At 37.8% G+C, this 20,795-nt stretch overlaps 1 protein-coding gene across 1 annotated transcript in view; it reads left to right on the forward strand.

The window, feature by feature from the left end:
- LOC121370242 (glutamine-dependent NAD(+) synthetase-like) overlaps positions 1–20,795 on the forward strand; it is a gene marked incomplete at its 3' end in the record, with an annotated part of 85,213 nt that overhangs the window by 43,082 nt on the left and 21,336 nt on the right. The window contains exons 5-6 of the mRNA XM_041495366.1: positions 8,438–8,579; positions 18,263–18,351. Of these exons, the coding sequence (XP_041351300.1) occupies positions 8,438–8,579; positions 18,263–18,351 (231 nt within the window). The remainder of the gene's footprint in view (positions 1–8,437; positions 8,580–18,262; positions 18,352–20,795) is intronic.

Raw genomic sequence — 20,795 nt, forward strand, 5'->3', positions numbered from 1 at the left:
GGAACGCCTTTTTTCATACTTCAATTCACTATAGTCCTGCAGGGAACGCCTTTTTTCATACTACAATTCACGATAGTCCTTCCTGCAGGGAACGCCTTTTTTCATACTTCAATTCACTATAGTCCTGCAGGGAACGCCTTTTTTCATACTACAATTCACTATAGTCCTTCCTGCAGGGAACGCCTTTTTTCATACTACAATTCACTATAGTCCTGCAGGGAACGCCTTTTTTCATACTACAATTCACTATAGTCCTTCCTGCAGGGAACGCCTTTTTTCATACTTCAATTCACGATAGTCCTTCCTGCAGGGAACGCCTTTTTTCATACTACAATTCACTATAGTCCTTCCTGCAGAGAACGCCTTTTTTCATACTTCAATTCACTATAGTCCTTCCTGCAGGGAACGCCTTTTTTCATACTTCAATTCACTATAGTCCTTCCTGCAGGGAACGCCTTTTTTCATACTTCAATTCACTATAGTCCTGCAGGGAACGCCTTTTTTCATACTACAATTCACTATAGTCCTTCCTGCAGGGAACGCCTTTTTTCATACTTCAATTCACTATAGTCCTTCCTGCAGGGAACGCCTTTTTTCATACTTCAATTCACTATAGTCCTTCCTGAAGGGAACGCCTTTTTTCAGCTGTCAGTAGGCGTGATAAAGAACAAAAGTTAGTTTGTTTTGTCTAACGATAGCACTAAAGCACATTAATTTAGTAATCATCTGCTATTGGATGCCAAACATTTGGTAATTTTGATATATTGTCTTAGATAGGACACCCACTACATTTTTTCATTAGTTGCAAGGGATGTTTTGCTGTATGAACCATCCAACAGACAGGATAGCACATGCCACAGCCTTTGATATACCAGTCATGATGCACTGGGTGGAATGAGAAATAGCCCAATTGGCCTACCAATGGGCATCGATCCCAGACCGACCACGCATCAGGCGAGGGTTTTACCACTGAGCTACATCTCGTCCCCGATAAAGAAATAGGCATTACCGACACTTGTTGTGTTATTTATGTAAACTGGAGACCAGTCCTTTCACACAAAGTCTGCCAAACATATTTGATTCAATCATAAAGAACACAGAAATCGGCATTACCAACACTTGTTGTGTTATTTATGTAAACTGGCGACCAGTCCTTTCACAAAAAGTCTGCCAAACATATTTGATTCAATCATAAAGAACACGGAAATCGGCATTACCGACACTTGTTGTGTTATTTATGTAAACTGGAGACAAGTCCTTTCACACAAAGTCTGCCAAACATTTGATTCAATCATAAAGAACACGGAAATCGGCATTACCGACACTTGTTGTGTTATTTATGTAAACTGGAGACAAGTCCTTTCACACAAAGTCTGCCAAACATATTTGATTCAATCATAAAGAACACGGAAATCGGCATTACCGACACTTGTTGTGTTACTTATGTAAACTGGAGACCAGTCCTTTCACACAAAGTCTGCCAAAATTAACATATTTGTTTCAATCATAAAGAACACGGAAATCCGCATTACCGACACTTGTTGTGGGACGAACTGAACAGAAGGGTCAGGAAGCGTGTCAACTTCCAAAACAACATCACTCATGTGGATTGATGTGTATTGGATGACCACTGTGATCTTGAAGCGTTATTGACTGTGACCTAAATGTAATGCACATACACTAGCCATGAAAGAAACAAAATTATCTGTTTTTCTAATGTTGTTTTGTAATCTCAACCCAAATGAACAATTCATTGTAGACGTGTTTTATATTTCACATGATAAAGCAGTAACTTATCAGTCGTATCATGTAAATTTTATTTCTTTGACCTTCATAGATTTAAAGATACATACTGCACAAATATGTGTATTTTTCATTTGAAAAATCTGTGTGAAAAATTTTAAAAATTAAAAAAATGTAAATCTACAGTTTATTGCACTCTAACGGGTAGATTAACTTTTCAAGTTACACTGATTTTCGGGTTTTAGAAATAAAAAAAATTGCCTGAAACAGACCGGGGTCAACATTAGAAATCCCTGCTCCTCAGAAAGTAGGCATCTGATTAATTCAATATTTTGATACTTTTTGGTAGATGGGCAGTAGAAATTAAATCTCCATTTTCAAGATATTTTACTTTTCAGATTCACAGAAACTCATACAAACATAAATTATACATAATTCGCGATAAAGGCCAATACACATCTCTGTTCACACAGTTGTTTAATACATTCAATTCCCGCGAAATACCCAACTACCTGCCAAATTTCAGAACTTTTCTTACAAAATGACAGAACAGAGGTGACCAAAAAAAAAAAAAAAAATTATAATAATAATCCCAGCAAAAACAATAGGTTCTCAGCCAAAAAGGCTTGGGACCCTAATAATCATATTAATTATTAAAAAAACCAAAACTAACAAAACCATACAAGTATGTACAATATATACAAACATAAAAGATATTAAAATATAATTATGTAGAAGAGCTGTCATGTTTCTAAGAAGTGTTTGAAAATTTGTTCTTAAAAATATTTAAACTAGTACATTTTTAAACATCATTGGGTAAACTCTTCCAGATACTAATTCCAGAACATTGAAAGCTTTTCTTGTAGTGCTCTATTTTTGTTCGGGGAGCTAACATATTTCCATCATCAATGGGGCAAAGTTCATAAATTGATGATATTGCATTAATCAGGTCTTTGAGGTACTGAGGAGTAAGTCTGTTTAGTGATTTATATACAAGAATGGCTTTTTGATATTCAACTCTTCTGTTTATTTTTAGCCACTTTAATTCATGAAAAGTAAATCAGTTGGATCATCAGGTGATTTGTCCAAATTAAATAATATGTGGTGTTCTTTATTGTAATTTATTCATTCTTTCTAAGTCTAATTTAAAACAATTTCCCCACATAGTCAAGCAGTAATCGAATAATGGTTGAACATAAGCATTAAAATAAAGTATTCTAATATTTAGAGGAAGATACTTCTTTATTTTTACTAGCAGAGTTATTTTTGAAGTTAGTACTTTACACACCTTATCAACTTGTGTATCTCATTGAAGAAAACTGTCTATATATACACCAAAGAGCTTATGACTTGATACTTGCTCTATCTGTGTGTCACTAACACTTAATTTGATATCTTTTTGTTTTATATGTGATAATTTTTGGGCAGTAGTTATTAAAGTGCTTTTTGTTTTATTTTTATTCACAAATATATTGTTGTTGTTACTCCAAGCTTCAATGCTTTATATATGTTTATTTAATTTATCTCAAGGCTTCTAGATTATGGTAGCCCCACTTCCATGGCTAGTGATATCCAATGTTGGGCTAGTAAATAACTACTATTGCCATGCCTGACAGCTAGTGAAAAAAAAGTTGTTAAATGCAGCATTTAATTCTATTGTGTAAATATACTAAAACGCAAAAGAAACGCAGGTTCTCATTAAATTGGATATAAAATATTAAAAAAACAAAACGAAATGAAGATTTCAACATTTATTTTGGAGCTACACCAATTCGGCACACATTGGTGTTGGAAATTTTTGATTGAATTCCTTTTTGGCTATTGTTTCATGTCATAAAGTAGGGTGGGGGTCCATGTTAAAAATGTGAAAGAGACGACCTGTAGCATTGTCAAAGTCAGTATCGCGTGTGACCACCCTGGGCATTCAAACAGGCAGTGCAACGTCTCCTCATTGAGTTGACAAGCCGTTGAAAGAATGCCTGAGGGAGTGAGTTCCATTCATGGACCAATGCTGCCTCCAGCGCCTGCATATTCTGAGGTTGTCCGCGAGCCTGAAGGCGACGTCCGATTTCATCCCAGACGTGTTCGATAGGCGCCATGTCCGAGATAAGGCTGGCCACGGCAACGTTGGGATGTTGTGCTGAGCCAGCAACGCCTGTGTTGCCCTGGCAGTGTGCGGCCTGGCATTGTCTTGCTGCAGCAAGCGCACACGTGGGTGAGCGGCAAAGAAGGGAACGACGTGATTGTTGATGACGTCATTTTGGTACACGGCGGCATTAACGCGTTGTCTGAACACATGAAGTTGTGTTCTGTGGTTGAATGAGAACCCACCCCACACCATCACACTACCCCCGCCCCATCGGTCGGCCTGCAGAACGCAGCAGTCGGAGTAACGTTCATGTCAACGTCGCCATACTCGGATTCGGCCATCAGCGTTGGAAAGATTGTAACGGCTCTCATCAGTAAACAGAACTTGTTGCCACTGGCCACGTCGCCATCTTTGATGTTGTTGCGCCCACTGTTGACGTTGTTGGCGGTGCCGAGGGGTCAATATTGGTCCCACATAAGGACCGCGGTTACGGAGTCCTGCTGCCCTCAGACGGCGTCGGACTGTATCACTGGACCACGTGGACCACGCACCTGGTGAGCGGTGTTAGCTGCTGGCAGCATCCGATTCCTAAGGTGGGTCACCCGGATGTACCGGTCTAGGGCTGCGGTTGTCACCCTCGGGCGGCCGGTGCGTGGTCGATCATTCACAGATCCAGTGATTTGGTGACGTTGAAAAAGGCGTGCGATTGTCGAAACATGACATCCCAATTGTCTGGCTACAGCAGTACGGGTCTGTCCGGCTTGCAACATCCCGATGGCCATCCCTCGCTGGAGTTGCGTCAGTCGCGGCATTTTTAAAATGTGATTCTGTTGTCTGTCACTACTCAAATTGAATTTATGCGATTAAATCCAGGTGTGTAGGCTTTATAAGCATTTCAATGAGTGTGTTTGCACTGGATTCATGATACGGATGATCCAGCACGTGCAAACAACGTGTTTTGAGAATTCGTGACGTCACACTGGTAATGAAATTGACACGCAGGTGGGACTGCGGTGTGGGTGTGTGCCATGTCCTTTAACACAGTTGAGGTTCAATTCCACCAAAGATACTGCTTTACAAAGTGCAATTCTTTCGCATTTTCAGGACCTGCGTTTCTTTTGCGTTTTAGTATATGAATATCTTGTCCCACCTCCACCCCCATTCTTAGTGCTTTTAATCTCTATCTCCCTGTTTAGATGACATATCCAATTATGACTATTAGTAAAATTGTATTACGTAAAGAAGGGCTAGTCAATTTTTAATCTCTATCTCCCTGTTTAGATGACATATCCAATTATGACTATTAGTAAAATTGTATTACGTAAAGAAGGGCTAGTCAAGTTTTAACTGGCAAGTTAGTTTTTAAAATTACTGATCCCATGGCTAGTAATTTTTATAAAAATTCTAGAAGCCCTGTTTATCTTTTATAATGTTTATTGATGGGCTTGAAACGTATTGTTGTATCATCTGCAAACATGTCTACATGTGATTCAGTAGCAGCTAATGGAAGGTCATTTATGAATATAAGAAAGAGTAAGGGTCCAAGTACTGATCCCTGTGGTACACCTGCTCTAACATTTAAATAAGATGATTGAGTGTTCCCTATGTATACGTGCTTTTTCTGTTGTGGAGATAGGACTTTATTAACTTTATGGAACCTTCATCAACATTGTAGCATTTCAGTTTAGAAGCAAGAATTTTATGGTCGACCAAATCGAATGCTTTTTTTAAATCAAGAAAAATTACTCCTGTTAAATTTCCATTATTCATGTCTTTTAACCAAATGTCTGTGACTTTTGTAAGAGCTGACTGACATGAATGAGATCTTTGAAAACCAGATTGTTCATTGTGAATGAGGTCATCATTTAGGTATGAGAATATCAACTTTCCTATATGCCTTTCAAATACTTTTGATAATGTTGGTAAAACTGATATTGGTCTAAAATTGCTATGGTCATCTTTTGCACCATGTTTAAAAATAGCTGTTACTTGACCACATTTAGAAGGTTTGGTAAGAATTTGTTTTAATACTTATATTAATAATATGGGTTACTGACTGAGTAATAACATATGCAGTAAGCTTTTATAATTTGGGCTGCTTTTTCTACATTTAAGTTCAACAATGTTTTGAGAACCTCTGTGTCTGGAGGCACATCCGATAATTTTTTTATAAAGGTACTCATTTAGAATTTTAGGATTAAAAGTGTCAGCTAGCTCAATAAAATATTTGTGAAAAACGTTGACAATTTCTTTAGCAGATGTTGCTGTTTTGTTGTCATGTTTTATTTGATTTGGGGTGGTGAGGACTCTTTAGAATTTACCGGCCTCAGTGGTGTCGTGGTTAGGCCATCGGTCTACAGGCTGGTAGGTACTGGGTTCGGATCCCAGTCGAGGTATGGGATTTTTAATCCAGATACCGACTCCAAACCCTGAGTGAGTGCTCCGCAAGGCTCACTTGCACCGACCAGTGATCCATAACTGGTTCAACAAAAGCCATGGTTTGTGCTATCCTGCCTGTGGGAAGTGCAAATAAAAGATCCCTTGCTGCTAATCGGAAAGAGTAGCCCATGTAGTGGCGACAGCAGGTTTCCTCTCAAAATCTGTGTGGTCCTTAACCATATGTCTGACACCATATAACCATAAATAAAAATGTGTTGAGTGCATCGTTAAATAAAACATTTCTTTCTTTTTCTTTAGAATTTAAGTGTTTCCATACTTTACTAATTGTAGACTGGTTTTCATTTATAGCTCGCTTGTAGTATTTTTTCACCCTTGCAATGTAACTTTATTTCTCAAGTGTTTATATGAAGAGTTCATGCGCAACACGCGATATAGATAATTTCCAAATGTTTTGACTTAAAGCCCCCAGCGTAATCCGCACCATGTGGGCTAGCTGTAATGAAGCCATTTGCCGCACAACACGATATATACTAGTGTAAATCAGTTAGACAAAACCCGTTTTCTGTCAAAACACGACATACATTAATTCTGTTTTTATACAAAAATGTGATATATCCATGAAATCAAAATGGCAGTGCCCATATAACAGGCCTATATGTTCTATTTTATTCTGGAACACAAATTATTTTGATCTCCTTGAAATTGCTGAATTGAAGTTTTGTCTAACTAGAAACATTCTAAATTACTATTCACTGAATCTTTTTTACTATCTTCTCGCTTTATATATTTAGGTTTGACACGGCCTTGCAGAAAGACTCGTCTCTACCTGTTTTCTATGTAGACTAACAGTGTTCAGACATTCTTCCTTGTTAATTTAGATTTTTCCTTCTCCTAACACTGTTTAGGTAATATAATGTTAAGCATAATAATATATTCTTATTTTATTTTAATATCTACATGATTTGGCAATATTTTTGTTATGTCTGGTTTTGTAGAAACAACTGAAGATAGGGATATATCACGTTTTGAAACAAAATATATTAATTTATTACCCATATGGGCTCAAATATACGGGGTAATATTTTTTCGATCTCTGCACAGTGTGCAGATTGCTTCTACAGTCACTGATTGGCTGGCTTTAAAAAGACAAGATTTGATTGGCAATTACATACTGCCGGGACTACTTTTTGTTCATTCATGATTCCATTCATTGGTCAAACTACGAACTTCAAATATTTTTTTACGATACGAATATTTACGGAATTAAAAATCAAAATATATGTACAAATGTTTAAAAAAAAAAATATTTTATTATTTTGACTGGGTTTTTTTGGAACTATTCTTTGGTGGATACTGTTGGGTGTGCACCGGTAACGACGCATATGAATATATTGTTATGGCTGGTAGAGCTTGTTAGTTGTTACAGCAGCGAGAACGTAAATATAATTTTAAAATCGTTAAAGATTGACAATGGGTAATAAAGAGAATAACTAACTCACTACGAGGAATTACGGATTATCTGTCCCTCGTGAATTAATGCTGTAAAACCCTCGCCAGAGGCTCGGGTTTACAACATTAATTCACTCGGGACAGATAATCCGTAATTCCTCGTAGCTCGTTAGTTATTCTCTAAATAATTATATTTATCGGAAAATAAGTGTTAGATTTGTGAAAATTGGTTTACATGGTAGATGTATCCATACATGTTATAATATCATACTTTTGCATTTATGAATCAATTAATCAAAACAGAACCAAATTTTACTTTTTCTTAAGATGGAAAAAATGGATATATTACATTTTGCATCTAAACTCTTCATATCTTTCCAAATCCTTTTTTTGTCAGTTTTGTCACGTAAATGCCTAGCATTTATATATGTCAGCAGTTAGCAAACTAGGTTTTAACTGTTGTTTTACTTGTTTATTTTTCAGTGGTGCATGTAAATCCAGAACTTTATTAATATATAAAAAGATTATACCACATTTGAAGAGCAGAATAAGTTTGTTTCATTTTCGATATCATTAAATGGTTCTTTGGTTAGGTCTTTAAGAAAAACAAAATCATTTTCATTGAACTTTTTGTAATCTCTATATGTTATTACAGTAGATATGTTCAGAGCTCTGTTAAGCTAATTTTCTTCAGACATATGAGAAGGTTTCACTTAGAAAATGATATTTATGTCAATTTGTACATTTTACTGTCAGGAAAATACTGTTGATTCGTCCCAAGAGGGTTTTGTGTAATGACTGCAACTACCGTGAATCTCGGTGGTTTGTTACGTGGAAGAAAGAGAGACAGACAGAGGAATACTTCCTACCTCGAATTATCCAGGATATCACGGGACAGGTAGGGATATCATGGAACAGGTAGGACATATAGAGATGTCACAGGATATGGGACACTTATAGATATCATGGGTCATGTAGAGACATCATAGGAAAGAGATATATCACAGGTTACTTAGAGATAAAACATGTAGGGATGTCGCAGGAGATACATCAAGGGACAGGGAAATATCATGAGCATGTGGAAATGTCTCGGGACACACACATATAACCTCTATTAGAAATTTGCGAGAAAAAATAGGCAGAGTTATGTCCCCTAACCACTAACACATCCGGTGTGTTCTGGTTACAGTTAGAATAGCAGTTGACCACAGTTGTTTGTGAATTTTCAGCTGAGATTTATGCATGCCAGTCTCTAGCATCATAAATGTCCCCACCTATACTTTAAAAATAAAGAATGATACAGATAAAAATTAAGTTGATGAAATTGCGTTTTGTTATAACTGACCATGTGTTAAATATAGGAGATGAACATAGCAAGCTGTCACCCACCCTGATTGTTTTGGTCACTTGCTTGGAATTTTTTTTTTTTCCAAAGCTGCAATCTCGCCTCATATTAATTATCATAATTTCAGTTAAACATACAAACACACCTGCAGTTTTAATGAATTGTGTGCATGACAGTAACACAGTTATAATAGATAATAGAAACATATGTTTATAGTGCGTCCCACAGGGAATGCATTTTTTCATGCTATGGAATTTACTACAAATTATTTATTTCTGAGCCGCTTGTTTTCTAAATTACACACAGAAATAGTATATTTTTGTTATTTCCAAAACACTTTTATTTTTACGTCAAACCAAACTTACATTATTTACAAAAACAACAAAACATTTTTGTAGGATGGGACGAACTCAATGTAATATTCCGATCAGAACAGTCCCTTTCCTCACGTGCTATATTATGTTTTTTTATTTTTTTTTTTCAATGTATTTCCGGGGACGCATGACCCGACCCCTCCCCTAAAAACACCACAAGTCAGTCTAGACTTCCTCTACACAATTTCCTGCACACACGTCTGTTTGACTAAATATTTTGTTTATTGCAAGTCAATTAGGCCTATATACATTGCATTATAAAGTGTAAATTTTGCAGCTAAATATATAATTTAGCCTAAAAACTTCTACCAATAATAACAGTACTTGTTTTGTTTACATCAAAATATTTGTGTAAACATATTTGTTAGTCTTGCATGCCCATTATTTAAGGTAGGTAGATGCCCAACATGTTAAAATGAAGACATTATTGTATACATGATTATAAGCGTAAGTGGCAAACAAAACAAAAAATCTAATATTTTAAAAATAAAACCCCTTGAACAATTTTACCCCCCCCCCCCCCCCCGAAAACACCAGTAACAACAACAAATCTGCCCCCAAATAAACAATAACCTATAAAACAAGCCCACACACCAGTATGCATGCACAATCAAAAACATAACCCAGATGAACACGCACATTAAAAGAAAAGGTTTATCTATGTACATATACCAGTGGTGTAGGAAGGTGGCAAGGGGAGGGGCGCACACACACGCATATATATATATATATATATATATATATATATATATATATACAGTCTGGCTTTTGAAAATCAAAGGCGAGTGAAAAATCGCACGCCTTAAAACACTTAGGCGAGTGACAAATCGCACTCATCAAAATGCTAAGGCGACTGAAAACCAAGCATTATTAATTTATGAAGTAATTGGTACATGTAAATGCAGACATATATTGCAAAAATTTACCAATAAACCAATAATGTTTTCTTCTAATTTTATGTTGTTTGGTTCATTAGTGTAGTCTGACTTCTTATCACTTTCAGGAATGGAGTTATAGTTTATTAAAAAGTTTCAGGAGTAGTACTGTAGAAATATAATTATGACATATATATATATATATATATATATATATACACTGATGCAGACAATTTGATTTTTTAATTACAATATGTACTATTCAGATAATTTGATGCACACAATTATATACCTTTTCAGTGTTAGATGGTTTGATGAACGTGCAGCTAAACATATATAGGAAGCAACTTGTCTTGAATTTCATTATTATGTAAAACGAACATGATTAAGATAGTTGGGATGGGAAAAAACCCACTGGTTCCGAGGAGGTGGTTCATGAACTACGACCCAAGCATCTCAGGTGTGCACTACCGACTCATATTATTAAACATTGTTTTTGGTTTTTTTTTTTAAAAATAACTCGTGAAACGTAAGCATACAATTACTTCATTTGATAGTGTTGGTCGGGACTTTGACATTAGCGTGGCATTTTTAATTCAACAATTACGCAACCAGTCTCCCTCCCTCAACATTTTGTAACATGTCCGTTGACCTACCGCTAAAAGTTACCAACGGCTTTGACAGCGTTACGCCATTGATCTAGAATGGCCCCAATGTTGTTGATAAAAAAATATACAAACTCTGACAAAATCTGTCATTACAAAGGATTTTATTCCAAACGTGGGATGCCATAATAAAGATAATAATAATTAAAAAAACCAACATAATTTTAGACACCATCATCAATTCGTAATAAGTTGTCAAGTAGACCAGCGTGTGCGTGCAGAATTCCAAGAGTAAAAATAATCTGATTCCGATAGCTCTGATTGGTCAATATCCCACAGAGTACGGTGCATCAAATCATGTTCTAACAAACAAAACAAAAATTAAATAGTCGGCAGTAATCACTGATTACTGTTACTACATATATACATATATAAATAACATATGCACATTAACCTCTGGCTGAAATACAAATATTTAAATGAAGTTTTATTTGATTCTTTTTTTAAAGATAAAAAAGAAAAATAATAGACGTAAAAAAATACTTTAGCTTATTTCTACATACCTATTATCATTTCTTTTCCTTCTTTTTATTATTCCGTCTAAATTTCATTTCATGTTTTTTTAAAGAAAGTATAAAATTACACGATTGCCATTTTTGGGGCATCATGTAACAGTTATGAACTAATTGAGACAGTATTACCGACTTCGCTGATTTCCGTAACGAGTTTGTTTGTAGGCTACAGGAGCCACTATTTAATTCAATCCCTTTTCTCTTTTTGTCATAACTATATGAACAGTATACATGAGTTATCCTTATAAGACGTTGTGATCTATTACTTTACAAAAGTGGACTGTTTCTAATTAATAATAAATTAAATAGGCAAAGACGTTTTGATCGGATTGGTACGTCTTTTTCCGATTTGTATAGCAAAAATAAGTACCAGTCATATATTAAAATCTTGTATGGATGCTACCGTTCTAACTTTTTTTTTCTGGTATTATTAAACGGATCTTTCTATCAGCTACATAAGGTATATAGTGACAATCAATATACAAAATTATTTTACATGCGCTGTTTGTTAAGTGTAACGTGTGTTATTTTTCACACTCGCCGTATTTAAATTACATGCGCTGTACGAACGCGATCGCACCCACGCACCTTAAAAGGCAAGGTCTGTATATATATATATATGGTATATATATATATATATATGTGTGTGTTTATATATATATATACACTATGGAATGCTTAATGGTGCTTAATATTAATAATTGCAGGTAGATAGTCGATCGTAACTATTAAATTACATATGAAATTGTGTCCGTTACACCTTGTCTGACAATGACACTGGACTGGCTGTTCCAATTTGTTTGCGTATTTTCACCAATAACACATTTATTTGCATCATCAGTATTCAATTAAATTTAATATACGTCATGATGTATGATTTGTTACCTTTGTTTATTCCACTGAAAAATATGTGCATGTTTGCTCCCGAAACCGTCTTTATTACTGATTCAGACAGTAGAAACATTATTGTTAGGCGAGGAAGTGAATTTCTGTAACATTAGTTTCATTATTAACTAGCCTACTGCATAGGTCGTAGTTAATAATGCAGCTAGCGATACAGAAAATCGCAGCTGGTCATTTAGTCAAATTAATGTACATTTCCGTTCGTACAGTGATATATACACAAACATATGAATATTAATTGCAAATATCAAAACTTTATTAAAATGCCGTTTTAACGAGTCAGCCATTCTGTAAAAGAAGGAGATTGCACACAATCTGACAAACAATAATAGTAATATAAAACTTTATTAACGTCAAAAAATAAATGAACAAGTCGATGACTACTCCACAATTCAGTAGGAGCAAAGGACCTTTGTTGCAAGTGACTGGAGCATGAATGCACCGGAAATAAACAATTAGTGGCTAATTGGGGCTGCTTAGCGCTATGCAAATCAAGGGCAGATAAGTATGTTTCTAATAGAGGCTATATATAGCAGGTAGAAATACAGTCCAGGTAAAGACATCATGGGACAGGTGGAAATATGAGACAGGTAGAGACATCACAGGACAATTAGGAACATCACAGGGCAGATATGGACATCACAGGTAAGGTAGAGACATGAATCAAGTAGGCACATTTATCACAGACGGGTAGGGAAATTATGGGACAGGTATGGACATGGGTCAGGTAGGAACATAATGGTAATAAGAAGGGACAGATAGGGGCATCAGCAGACAATGAGATGTTTAGAGACATAGAACAGGGAAGGTCATCATGGGACAAGTAAACATACAGGACATTGTGATGGGGAGGAGACGACATGGAACAGGTAGATATCATGCGACAGGTAGACATCACAGGATAGTGTGATGGAGAGAAGCATTGGACAGGTAGACACATCATGGGAAGGTAGAAATCACAGGATAGTGTGATGGAGAGAAGCATTGGAGAGGTAGACACATCATGGGACAGGACGACATCACAGGATAGTGTGATGGAGAGAAGCATTGGACAGGTAGACACATCATGGGACAGGTAGACATCACAGGATAGTGTGATGGAGAGAAGCATTGGACAGGTAGACACATCATGGGACAGGTAGACATCACAGGATAGTGTGATGGAGAGAAGCATTGGACAGGTAGACACATCATGGGACAGGGAGACATCATGGAATAGGTAGACACATCATGGGACATGGAGACATCATGGAATAGGTAGACACATCATGGGACATGGAGACATCATGGAATAGGTAGACATCATGGGACATGGAGACATCATGGAATAGGTAGACACATCATGGGACAGGGAGACATCATGGAATAGTGTGATGGAGAGAAGCATTGGACAGGTAGACATATCATGGGACAGATAGACATCACAGGATAGTGTGATGGAGAGAAGCATAGGACAAGTAGACACAACATGGGACAGGGAGACATCATGGAATAGGTAGACACATCATGGGACATGGAGACATCATAGAATAGGTAGACACATCATGGGGCATGGAGACATCATGGAATAGGTAGACACATCATTGGACATGGAGTACATCATGGAATAGGTAGACACATCATGGGGCAGGGAGACATCATGGAATAGGTAGACACATCATGGGGCAGGGAGACATCATGGAATAGGTAGACACATCATGGGACATGTAGACATCATGGAATAGGTAGACACATCATTGGACATGGAGTACATCATGGAATAGGTAGACACATCATGGGGCAGGGAGACATGGAATAGGTAGACACATCATGGGGCAGGGAGACATGGAATAGGTAGACACATCATGGGGCAGGGAGACATCATGGAATAGGTAGACACATCATGGGGCAGGGAGACATGGAATAGGTAGACACATCATGGGGCAGGGAGACATGGAATAGGTAGACACATCATGGGGCAGGGAGTACATCATGGAATAGGTAGACACATCATGAGGCAGGGAGTACATCATGGAATAGGTAGACACATAATGGGACAGGGAGACATCATGGAATAGGTAGACACATCATGGGGCAGGGAGACATCATGAAATAGGTAGACACATCATGGGGCAGGGAGACATGAAATAGGTAGACACATCATGGGGCAGGGAGACATGGAATAGGTAGACACATTATGAGGCAGGGAGACATGGAATAGGTAGACACATCATGGGGCAGGGAGACATGGAATAGGTAGACACATCATGGGGCAGGGAGACATGGAATAGGTAGACACATCATGGGGCATGGAGTACATCATGGAATAGGTAGACACATCATGAGGCAGGGAGTACATCATGGAATAGGTAGACACATAATGGGACAGGGAGACATGGAATAGGTAGACACATCATGGGGCAGGGAGTACATCATGGAATAGGTAGACACATCATGGGGCAGGGAGTACATCATGGAATAGGTAGACACATCATGAGGCAGGGAGTACATCATGGAATAGGTAGATACATAATGGGACAGGGAGACATCATGGAATAGGTAGACACATCATGGGGCAGGGAGACATCATGAAATAGGTAGACACATCATGGGGCAGGGAGACATGGAATAGGTAGACACATCATGGGGCAGGGAGTACATCATGGAATAGGTAGACACATCATGGGGCAGGGAGTACATCATGAAATAGGTAGACACATCATGGGGCAGGGAGTACATCATGGAATAGGTAGACACATCATTGGACATGGAGTACATCATGGAATAGGTAGACACATCATGGGACAGGGAGTACATCATGGAATAGGTAGACACATCATGGGACATGGAGTACATCATGGAATAGGTAGACACATCATGGGACAGGGAGTACATCATGGAATAGGTAGACACATCATGGGGCAGGGAGTACATCATGGAATAGGTAGACACATCATTGGACATGGAGTACATCATGGAATAGGTAGACACATCATGGGACAGGAAGACATCATGGAATAGGTAGACACATCATGGGGCAGGGAGACATGAAATAGGTAGACACATCATGGGACATGGAGATATCTTGAGACAGGTAGACATCACAGGACATTGATGGGGAGAAGCATTGCACAGGGAGACATGGGATAGATACAGACATTGTGGGATATATACAGACATTGTGGAATAGATATAAGATAGATATGAACATCGTGGGATAGATATGAGATAGATATGAACATCATGAGATAGATACGGATATTGTGGGATAGATATGAACATTGTGGGATAGATACAGATATTGTTGGATCGATATGAACAATGTAGGATAGATATGAACATTGTAGGGATAGATATGAACATCATGGGATAGATATGGACATTGTGGTATAGATATGGACATCACGGGATAGATATGAACATGGTGGGATAGATACGGACACCGAGGGATAGATATGAATATGGTGGGATAGATATGAACATGGTGGGGATAGATATGAACATAGTGGGAATAGATACAGACATGGGATAAATAAGAACATCATGGGATAGATATGAACATTGTGGGATAGATATGAATTCATGGGATAGATACAGACATTGTGGGATAAATATGAACATCATGGGATAGATATGGACATCGTGGGATAGATATGAATATCGTGGGATAGATATGGACATCGTGGAATAGATACGGTCATTGTGGGATAGATATGAACATTGTGTGATAGATATGAACTTCATAGGATAGATAGACATTGCGGGATAAACATGAACATTGTGGGAAAGATACGGACATCGTGGGATAAATATGGTCATTGTGGGATAGATACGAACATCGTGGGATAGATATGAATATTGTGGGGATAGATATGAACATCGTGGGATAGATATGAACATCATGGGATAGATGTGAACATCTTGGGATAGATACTGACATCATGCATACTTGCCATCTATTACGATTTTGGCAGAATAATTATGATTTTGTTATTCCCATTCCATCCTATGAATTATAAAGATAGTATTCCGCTTTTTTAAAAACAAATTTTAAAAAATCGTTCAGTGCGTCCTTAAATCAGTCCTTTTAAGTGTGACCCGCTTGTAGTACGTGGGTATTACACCAGTCCCATTACATTACACTGGTCCTATTAGTGAATTACATGCATATTCATTGGTCCAATTGCACGTTATGTCACACATATAATAAATTCGACTAATCGTGGCTCATGTTTCATCGCGGGTTCAATCATCCAAGCCGGCCAAAAAATGGCTGATGAATCTGATTCTCCAAAACATCGCAAGAAGTACGCAAAAGCTGATCAGAAATTCAAATCGGAATATGCTAAAACTTATCTGAACCTAATATAGAAGTCGAAGTTGGGCGATTTGTGTGTGTTCTGTTGCCAGTCCGATGTCAGTGTAAGACACGGCGGTCTCCACGACATAAACAAATACATTGGATCGAAAAAACATGACACCACGCACACTCCTTGTTATGGCAAGTGTCATTCCCGTGAACTTCTACAGAAGTACAAGTCTGCAACTTATAATGCAGTGTGGCAGCAGTTGAGTGACTAAAATTTCTAGTTTAGCACTATATAGGTCTCCAAAATGGCCATTTGGCTACTATTTTGAAATTATTTAAAAACGTAGTATATTTTAGTTATTTTTTAAGAAGCAGTGTATTTTCACCTTTTGCACCTTAGCGCCAACCTGGAAATTTGTAGTTTGAAAAGACACTCAAGGAGTATGTGCACATTGTACATGTTTATCTACTTTGATGGTGTTACACACTCACTGTAAATATGTTTTATATAAAGTACTTATGATGAAAACTGGTACAAATCACTTCAAGAATGTACCTAAAATAAATGTCTCAGAAAATGTTCCAGAATGCACCATTTTTAATGTAGTTTTTCAATGTGGGGATAAATATGAACATCGTTGGATAGATATAGACATCGTGGGCTACATATGAAGATCATGGGATACACATGAACATTGTGGGGGATAGATATGAACATCGTGGGATAGATATGGACATTGTGGGATAGATATGGACATTGTGGTATAGATATGAACATCTTGGGATAGATATGGACATTGTGGGATAAATATGAACATCGTGGGATAGATACAGACATTGTGGGATAGAGTTGAACATTGTGGGATAGATATAAACATAGTGCTGTTGATATGGACATTGTGGGATAGATATGAACATAGTGGGATAGATATGAACATTGTGGGATAAATATGAACATCGTGGGATAGATACAGACATTGTGGGATAGAGTTGAACATTGTGGGATAGATATAAACATAGTGCTGTTGATATGGACATTGTGGGATAGATATGATCATCATGGGATAGATATGGATATTGTGGGATAGATATGATCATTGTGGGATGGATGTGGACATTGTGGGATAGATATGCACACTGTGGGACAGATGTGAACATCATGGGATAGATACGAACATCATGGGTACACAAATTGCAGGATTGTTAGGGACTAGGGTTGGTGTTGTTTAATAATCATAGAATATTTAGATAATGAGTATGTTGTGCCATAATGACTATGTTGTGCCATAATGACTATGTTGTGCCATTTTTACTGAAATCTGTGTCAGTTAGTGTTAGACATTCATGCATAGACTATACCAATAAGTATGACTGTTATGTCATTTTAATAGAAATCTGTGTCAGTTAGTGTTAGACATTCATGCATAGACTATACCAATAAGTATGACTGTTATGTCATTTTAATAGAAATCTGTGTCAGTTAGTGTTAGACATTCATGCATAGACTATACTAATAAGTATGACTGTTATGTCATTTTAATAGAAATCTGTGTCAGTTAGTGTTAGACATTCATGCATAGACTATACCAATAAGTATGACTGTTATGTCATTTTAATAGAAATCTGTGCCGATAGGGGATGCTGTTATTTCCACGATGGACACCTGTATTGGCTTTGAGATTTGTGAAGAGTTGTGGATGCCCAGAAGGTATGTAGGAATCTCTTGAAGACAGTATTTTCTGTATTAGATACATGATCTCGAGAGATATGTTTTCACTATGTAGCTTTATAGTCTACACTTGGAGCTTTAATAACATTTTGCTCCTACAATGAGCCTGTGGTAACGATCTGAACACTGCTAAGTCTTGAGATCATACTGTTATATACATGTGTGAACTCAGCACTCATAACGATCTGAACACTTCTAAGTCTTGAGATCATACTGTTATATACATGTGTGAACTCAGCACTCATAACGATCTGAACACTGCTAAGTCTTGAGATCATACTGTTATATACATGTGTGAACTCAGCACTCATAACGATCTGAACACTGCTAAGTCTTGAGATCATACTGTTATATACATGTGTGAACTCAGCACTCATAACGATCTGAACACTGCTAAGTCTTGAGATCATACTGTTATATACATGTTTGAACTCAGCACTCATAACGATCTGAACACTGCTAAGTCTTGAGATCATACTGTTATATACATGTTTGAACTCAGCACTCATAACGATCTGAACACTGCTAAGTCTTGAGATCATACTGTTATATACATGTTTGAACTCAGCACTCATAACGATCTAAACATTCTACATCTTGAGATCATACTGTTATATACATGTGTGAACTCAGCACTCATAACGATCTAAACATTCTACGTCTTGAGATCATACTGTTATATACATGTTTGAACTCAGCACTCATAACGATCTAAACATTCTAAGTCTTGAGATCATACTGTTATATACATGTGTGAACTCAGCACTCATAACGATCTAAACATTCTAAGTCTTGAGATCATACTGTTATATACATGTTTGAACTCGGCACTCATAACGATCTGAACATTCTACGTCTTGAGATCTTACTGTTATATACATGTTTGAACTCGGCACACATAACGATCTAAACATTCTACGTCTTGAGATCATACTGTTATATACATGTTTGAACTCAGCACTCATAACGATCTAAACATTCTAAGTCTTGAGATCTTACTGTTATATACATGTGTGAACTCAGCACTCATAATGATCTAAACATTCTAAGTCTTGAGATCTTACTGTTATATACATGTGTGAACTCAGCACACATAATGATCTAAACAATCTAAGTCTTGAGATCTTACTGTTATATACATGTTTGAACTCAGCACTCATAACGATCTAAACATTCAACGTCTTGAGATCATACTGTTATATACATGTTTGAACTCAGCACACATAACGATCTAAACATTCTACGTCTTGAGATCCACACATAACGATCTGAACACTGCTAAGTCTTGAGATCATACTGTTATATACATGTTTGAACTCAGCACACATAACGATTTGGGATACGGTGCCATTGTTCCACTAATGAGGCACCAAGTTCCTGCAAAGTCTGTGGAGGGTTCCTGAGAGTGCACAGCCATCTTCCCAGCACATCCCAGACGTGGTCGATGGGATTCAGGTCAGGTGACCGTGAAGGCCAATCCATGACATTGATGCCCGCGTTCCTCAGGTAATCCCTTGTCAAGATAGCCGTGTGGGGTCTGGCGTTCATGAAGGGCGCAAGGTCCTGGGCCAGCACCTGGTCACGGTATGCAGCAGCGTTGAGGTTGCCATGGATGACAAGAAGTCGAGAACGTCCATTTCCACAGAAAGCACCCCAAACCATTACACTTCCGCCTCCGAATCTGTCAACTTCACTGACACAACACTGAGCATGACTTTCACCACGTCGTCTCCAAACCCTCTGCCTGCCATCGGCAAATCGCTGTGTGAATCTTGATTCATCACTAAACACGACTCTATTCCATTCCCTCTGAGCCCATCGCAAGTGGTGTTGTGCCCACAGTTGACATTGACGTCGATGAAATTGGGTCAAAATGGGTCCAACATATGGGCTTCGTGCATGGACGTGAGCTGTTCACAGCCGATTTTGGATCATTTGCATGGACACCCGACATCTGAAAAGTTCATTACTGGTTGCTGTAGCTGTCATGAAATGGTTGTGGAGGTGACGTAACACAATATTGCAGTCATCTGCCTATGATGTCACACGTGGTCTACCCGGTCGGGGGCGATCAGCTGTGCTGCCCGTTTGTTGTACTCGTGTCCGCAGATCATAAATTGCTTGTCGCCTGCAACTCAACGCCCTTGCAACGTCAGCTACTCACGTTCCCGCGTGCAACATGCCGACGACACGTTTACGCTGCACATTTGTGAGGCATTGCATCGAAACAGGTCGTAACAAATATCGTTTTAATGTGTTTTTTTGTTGTGTCAGACTGCTGTGAGCAAGTAACGATGAAAACACGTGTGCTATTGTAGTCACGTGACCAGTGGCACATGCAAAACCATTTTTGCCGCAATGGTGCTGTGCACATGCTATGGATCGGTTCATGTGGGCTGTGATGGGCTTCAAATGGAGTGTAG

This window comes from Gigantopelta aegis, chromosome 4 (genome assembly GCF_016097555.1).
Source record: "Gigantopelta aegis isolate Gae_Host chromosome 4, Gae_host_genome, whole genome shotgun sequence".
Taxonomy (NCBI): domain Eukaryota; kingdom Metazoa; phylum Mollusca; class Gastropoda; order Neomphalida; family Peltospiridae; genus Gigantopelta; species Gigantopelta aegis.